The following is a 7,447-nucleotide window of genomic DNA, read 5'->3' as shown; positions in this document are numbered from 1 at the left end:
TTTTTAAACATGCTGGCAATTGTTCCCCTCTGTTACATGCTCACTAATCCCAGATATTTGGAGCCACTTTTATAGAAGGCAGCTGTGGAATGTAAAGGAGAATTTATGCGAGGCCTTGAAGGACAGTTCTTGGGGCCCTGCTTGGTTGCTTGTTCTCCTCAAGTCTTTGGGGAGAGAAACATGAAAAACATAGGACTGAACTGAAATGAATGCGATTTTGACAATGAGTAAGATAATTCTCTCTTATGACAAATATCTCTCCCCAAAGTGTACACAAAATTAAGGCAACAGTGAATATCAAAGTGGGTCAAAACTCATTCATGAAATTTTGAACAGGCTTTTCTTTTTTTTTTATTATTATTTTTTTATATATATACAGCCACACAGAGAGGAAGTTCAACTTTGAACCAGATGACAAAATCTTTTGGAGCTGTAACAGTGAAAACTACTTCAGGGAAGAAGAAGAAGAAGAGAAAAAAAGGTATTTTTGTTGATGTTTCAACTATTCCTCCCACTTCCTTCATTGTGTAAATCACTTCCTCTTTTCATGGGCTGTGTGTTCCCATTACTAAAGTAATTACCCCAAGCAGAAAAATTCAAGTGGAAAAAAAGACTCAAGTGTCTTACAACTTCATGTAAACCCAGCACAGAACATCTTAGCCATGTCCACCAGGGGAATTCATCTTTGACCCATTCGACAAGGCCAAAACACAAGTATGGGGTCTAGGCTGGTTTGAGAACATGGCTGCAATATACCACCAGCAGGACATGATAAATTTAGCTTGGAGACTTCCCTCCTAGGCTCATCACTTAGAATCAGAAACTGAGTCACTTAGAGGGAATTTTAAGAAATCACCAGCTCCACAACCTCTGAGCAGAATTAAACTAAATGAGAAGCCATCCAAGTATTGAAGGTTCACAGCGAAGTGTGAGGACCCAGGATTCTGTTCCCAGCACATGGCCTAAGGCCTGTGTCTCAGCATCTTATCCTGCAAATCAAGGACTTTGAGCTCACAGCTTCCTAAATTCCACTCCTGCTTTAACTTTGTGAAGTTACAAAGATGATCACTGGGTGTGTCATGAGCATAGTTTTTGGAAACTCTTTAGGGAGGCTAAACTAAATTTGTGCTGTTATGTTTTCATCCATTTGATGTTTTTGTTTGTTTTTCTGTGCAGTTAGTGTATGGGAGGTGACAGCCCCTTGTAATGAAGCTCATCACCCTTTGGCTTTCTATTCCCCGATTTTAATCTGTTCTTGTGTGGTCTTTTTCCTGTCCTTGTGCTATCCTTATATCTCCTCTGTGAAGTCTTACTAAATTAGAAAAATACATATTCTTATGATCTAAAAAGCCAAATGAAAAGGGAAAGTGAGAAAATTTATCAGACCCTTTGTTTGTTGCCTGATATAAATGTAGTCTTTCCACTGGATAGTGCTAGTAGATTTTGGAAAATCTACTAAAAGGGAAAAGGACAAGGAGAAGAAGGAGAACAAGAAATGTTCTAGGTTATCATTTATTTTAGACAGTTACCATTTTGGAATATTTTCAACCAAAAATCCTTCCGGGGGAGTTGGTTGGGGTTCCTGTGGGAATGAGGGTGATCAGTGTCTCCAAGACAGGTGGCCCTAAAGGGGACAGTCCTTACACTGGGCCAGGTGACATCTGGAAAGGAGAATGACTGCAGGGCCACTGATTCTAACTCTGCATCTAGACTTAAGCGGTAACAAGGACAGAGACTGAGTGTCTGTATCATACTGTGCAGTCAACTTGGCTTGGCAGAAAGGCCAAAAGCTATCTGGGAGTTTCAAGGCTTCTCAAGGCTAGAGAGAGGCTCTGACTACTTCCACTTGTTGAAACTTCCTGATTAAAAACAAAACAAAACAAAACAAAACAAAAAAACATTACTTAATGGAAAAGGAGTTTTTAAAAAAAATTACATAATATTTGAAATCTTTACGTTTAACAAATGAACTCTTCTAACACATAAAAACACAGAAAATGCATGCGTAACCACATTAGGCGATGACACCAGAGTCTGAACGTGAAGCCCTTGGAAAATGACTTCTCCTGTGTGCCACTCCCCCACCTAAGCCCCCCACCCCCCACCCCCATGTAGACCCTGGTCATATTAAACCATAAAAGGTGGGTATTTTGAGGGGAAAGTAAAAAAAGAGCAATACGATTATTCAAACTTCAGCTTTTAAATAATAACTGTGTTGAGGCCCAGGTCACAATACTACCTTTGAGCTACTAAAACTTGGCATGAAAGTACCAGACTTGCTTCTTTGGACCTTTATGAGCTGCCTATACTCTCCCACCAGGATCCCGGAGCAGTCCAGTGTCTTACAGTTTTCTAGGGAAGAGGTTAGAGGCCTTGAAGAACTGCAGGCTGCCTATGGTCATTCTTTCAGTCAATACTGATGAAAAAAATGTCCTCAGGGCCATTTTGGGCTGGTGTGTAAAGGATGTAGTGAGGGATATCTTTGGTCCCTGCTCCAAGGAGCTTACCTTCCCGTCACTGTAGCTGTCTCAACAGAGAATGGTTATCAAGTGCCAGCTCTGTGTGGGGCACAAGGTGTGCTCCTGCCTTCTAGGGGTGTATTAGTTTCCTAGGGCTGCCGTAACAAAGTACCACAGACTGAGTGGCTTAAACAACAGAAATACATTGTCTCACGGTTCTGGAGCCTGGAAGTCAAGATCAAGATGTTGGCAGGTTTGGAAGTTGTGAGGGAGAATCTCTTCCGTGCCTCTCTCATGTGAATTTTGGGAGGAGACAAAATTCAGCTCCTCACAAGGGACCCAGAATGTAGTTCAGAAACAGGATACACACTTAAGAAACAGATAACCACACAGGCAGCATCTGTCAAAGGCCAAACATGGGCACTGGGCTCAGAGAAGGGCATTCTCCCCTAGATATGGAATTGGGGAGAAGGCTTTGTAAAGGAGCTGAAGAACTGACCTGATGTGGAAAGAGAAAAAGGACTTACATGAAGGAGTTAAGTGAGGAAGAGAGGCCTTCCCAACACAAGCCACAAGCCCACAAGTTTAGCTGGAACAAGAAGATGTGGGAGGGTGAACCTGGCGGGTCACATTAAGGAGGACTCCATGGTCCAGGCTAAGCGTGTGGGCTAATCCAGCAGACAACGGGAGCCATTCAAGTCTGTTGTCACCCAGGGAATCCTGTGCCTCAAATCAATAGAAGCAACTTCATGTCAACTATATATTTATTTTATAGTTTCTCATCAGAGCAGACTATTGTCACGCTTTCCAGAGTTCACACAGCAAATTTAAAAACAGTTTCCCACTTTGGATCATTACTTTCAAAGGAAGAAGGTGTTTGGTTGGGGGAGAGTTTGGTCTTTGGTGGAGGAGTTCCACTTGTTGCAAAATAAAGGGCCAGATTGAGCTGATAGACACCAGCCTCCTAAGTGAGGAGTCCAGATGGTTTCCATTTGGTCTCAACTGAAAACAGATGAACTATGTTTTATGCTTGCCCCTTTGTGGATAGGAGGCTTTTGGCCTGCTGCTTGGAAAGTTGAACTCACAATACTATATGAGTCAAAACCCCCATTCAGAAGCTTGGCACCCTTTATTATTCCTCTCCAAGTGTGTAATGACAAGAACTAGACAACTTTACATTTTGCAGTCATTTATAAGTTATTAGAAGAGGCAAAGTAACCCATTTCTATGCTTACAGAAGTTAGACATCTGTCCAAACCAGTCCTCAAAGCACCACTGAACATGACGAATCATTAGATCAGCGGTTCTCAAACTTGAGTGGCATCAGAGGCACGTGAAGGGCTTGTAAAAACACAGATTGCTGCACCCACCCCCACCCCTCCCAAGGTTCTGAATCAGTAATTCTGAGGGTAAGGCTGGAGAATTTGCGTTTCTATCAAGTTTCCATGTGATGCTGATGCTGTTAATCCAGGGTCTAACTTTGAGAACCACTGCTTTAGACTCGAAAGGAAATCAGATTGCCCACTCTTGCTTTATTTTGCTCAGTGAAGAAAATCCAAGGGTAAAGTGAGGCCCCTAGATGCCTCTTGTCTGCCATGGAAACTGCAGAACAAACAGGGCCCAGGCCCATTTCTGTTCCGGTTTCTCTGTCCCTTCCAGATCCAGTCTGGTCCCTTCTGAGCCCCATGGCTCTGTACCAGGGCTCTATGGTAACTGGAGATCTTGGACCCAGAGGGTGATCAATACTCAAGTGAGTGACATCTGGCTTGACCTATGGCTAGTCACAAGCCCATCAGGCCCATAAAGAGCCAGAAGATGGCTGCAGATTGGAAGGCACTGAAAGGTCATTGGAATAGTCATCTGCTGATCAGTTATCTTCCTCGAGCCCCATCAGTCAGTTTTGCCATATCACCTCAAGGCCCCAAAAGTTCCTGAAAGACCCTGCAAAGACTCAGGGGTGTCCTATCGCCTAAGCCTGCTCTGCTTCACAGCCCAAGCCCCACAGAATATGACTTAGACATGTACAAGGAGCAAAGCCCAACCATAAAACGGTCAGTCCACAAGCTTGGGATTGATCAGACAATTACTACAGCACCTATGTCACCTTACTCCAAATAAGGCATTATTGCTTACTCATAGCCATAGTCTGCAGGAATGCTAGCAGAGTTAAGGAGGTCAAGTTCAAAAGTCAAGATGTTATCTTCAAAACAGCTTTATTAGTTCCAAATCAGGAAATTACTGGTTATAATACTGAAATTATTTTACTTGAGATTTTATCCTGGGGTGATAGCTAAACAATATAACCTTTGCAGACAGGGTCCAAGGTCTGAGGTGTGAATCATCCAACACTAATTATACTTTGCTTCCTTAAGACTCACGATCAAGCAAACAGAATTTATGTTCTAGTTTATAAACCTCTAGTAATTACACAGGAAATCACACATGCTCCTTGTTGATGGAAAGAAGCTCTTTTTAACGAGTTAAAAAAAAAATCAACCTCAAGAAGAGGTCCTACCAAGACCTGGCATCCACAGATGAACATTTAAGTAGTAGTTAAGCAAAGCAATCTGATGCCCACCAGAATGTGTGATGTCCACCAATTCTGGTGGTCCCAGAAAAAGCCAGAGAGTGAGGGAAAAAATGAGGTACCTTCTCTGGGGAGCTTCTGGTTCCATGAAAATCTACACTTGACCTTTGGGTGCTGGCCCATGTAGGAAAAAGAGCTCTCTCGGGAAGGAGTGAAAAGAGGTTTATCAACTGGAAAAGAGAGGGCATTCTAGGCAAAGGGAACCACATGAGAAAAGGCTCGGGGGTGAAAGTGCCTGGCATGTTCAGCATATGAGAAACGAGGTGTCCACCACGGAGTGGTCACTGGGAGAATGACTGGAGATGTTGCTGAAAAGGCCAGTGGACCCGCGTGGCCAAAAGCTATCAATGCTGTCGAGGAGTTAGACTTTCTCCTGTGTGTAAAGGGGGCATCAGGATGCTTTTGAAGCAAGAGAACTGGATTTTTAAGAAGAACCTCGGGCAGCTTTGCAGAATACATTTTAGAGAGAGGGATATTTGGACAATGAAAGATGAGTTTGGAGGCCTTTACAACAGTTCGGGCAAGAGAAGATAAAGTGCAGAGCCGAGGCTGCAGTGACGGGAAGACAGAGTCTAGATATATTTAGGAGAGAAAATTGACAGCACCTAGTAGTCAGCTCAGGGAGGGTGGTAAGAAAGATTCTGAAGTCAAGGATAATTGGGGGATCTGGCAATTAACTAATGAGCACGTGGGAGGAAGCACAAGGATGGGTGAGTCCATGTTGGATCTGTGGGGTGGCTTCCAGGGGAGATGTGCAGTTGTCAGAAATATGTTATGTACCTGATCCTCAGGAAGCCAGTGGCAGAAGGGGAGACACCATAAACATAGAGGTTCTCCACCAGGTTTCCCCCATCCCTGTGTTTCAATGACTTACAAAATCCAGACATGAAACGGGGAAGCTAGGCAGGAATATTTACTGGGTACTAAGTGCCTCTACAACTGTTATTTCACTATGCTTCCCAGTCGATCTTCGCGACGCATCTAGGAGATGAGTATTATGATCTCAGTTTTAGCAACAAAGATATTTAGGCTCAGAGAAGTTAGGTGACTTTCTGGGGAGTCACACAGCATTTTTCAGAGAGAGGTTTTAAACTCAAAGAGTGTGCTCCTTTTCCTACACCACCCTGCTGCCTCTTAGGCCCAAGTTGTATTGCTATGCCACTGCTAAGTTATCTGAGATGGAGGGGGTTACATCAAGTGGTCAATGTTGGTAAGCTTGTGTTTGTTTTTAAGTAAATAAATGTAAGATTAGATAAAAATAGGTTGGAATGAATACAGCTGGGGTGGATCAAGTATTACCCGGAGCTGAGTATGGACTCACCCTTACTCTGAGGAATTTGTTTTCCATCCAGAGAAAAGAATTTGCTTCTGCTTGAGCTTTGGTTCAAGGCCCGGAAAAGGAAATCCCTGTACTAAGCAGCAGCCACCTTCCTACCCTCTCCCAGAGCACTGTGACTCTCTAGAGGTTGAAATTCTGGAGAGCCGTTTAAACTAGCCTTTTCCAAACTGGTTATTTTTCATGGGAGAAAATGACCTTGTTAAGTTCCTTACCACCAATGGAGGGAGATTTGGGTTGTTTTTTCTATGTGGATGCAAGTTGTGCCAGGCCGATCACAGGCCTGGAAGAGCTCTTCCTCTCCAGGGGCGCGCGTCAGCGCCATGCTAGCTAAGCTGCGGGTGTAGACTGGCTGAGACCGTTTCTTTCCTTGCAAAGCTGAGCAGCTGCTCAGGAATGTGGCCTTTGGCCTTGGCCCTCTGGCCTCAGGTTTCGTCACTACTGCTTGCTGGCGAGCCAGAAGGGGGCAAAAAGAAATGAGTGCCCCATGCTATCAGTATCCACATCGTTAATCATTCTGAGCAGTAAACGTCACTTTCCAAAGGCACTTATATTTGCGAAGAGATTCTATAAATGGAAAAGTCAGGTTCTATTCGTGTTCATGAGTGGTCTCATGGCATTATTAGCTACCCTGTACTTGGAAAAAACATAACAGTGAGATAGAAGTCCCCACAATATGACTGCACTCTACACTCTTTTATTCATTGATTCGTTCATTTATTCAACAATCATTAAACACCTACAGTGTGCCAGGTGCTGTTTTAATATATTAGCCCTGTTGTATTTTTCAAAATGTCTGTCACTTGCTATCACCCCCATGTCCTGGATGTAAGGACAAATGAAATTTGGACAAGTTAGGCTTATCCCCCATAAAACTAAAGGATGGGCTAGTTTTCATCCCTCCAACTGTGTTTTGGAGGGAAAGAAATCTTGTCGCTTTCATTTAACAACCCAGCAGATTAGATTTATATCCAAAGAAATCAACTGAATATATTTTTTAAAGCACACTTAAACACACACACACACACACACACACACACACACACACACACACACACACACACA

The 7,447-nt window shown here is 43.3% G+C and overlaps 1 protein-coding gene across 1 annotated transcript in view; it reads left to right on the top strand.

Annotated features, from left to right (window-relative positions):
• Nucleotides 1–7,447, top strand: part of LOC109384536 (uncharacterized) — a 45,395-nt gene that overhangs the window by 19,481 nt on the left and 18,467 nt on the right. Inside the window, exon 4 of the mRNA XM_019645962.1 lies at nucleotides 380–481. Within this exon, the coding sequence (XP_019501507.1) occupies nucleotides 380–481 (102 nt within the window). The remainder of the gene's footprint in view (nucleotides 1–379; nucleotides 482–7,447) is intronic.

This window comes from Hipposideros armiger, unplaced genomic scaffold (genome assembly GCF_001890085.2).
Source record: "Hipposideros armiger isolate ML-2016 unplaced genomic scaffold, ASM189008v1 scaffold_96, whole genome shotgun sequence".
Classification (NCBI taxonomy): Eukaryota; Metazoa; Chordata; class Mammalia; order Chiroptera; family Hipposideridae; genus Hipposideros; species Hipposideros armiger.
The sequence above is the reverse complement of the archived record's forward strand: the minus strand, read 5'-3'. Positions and strand labels throughout refer to the sequence as shown.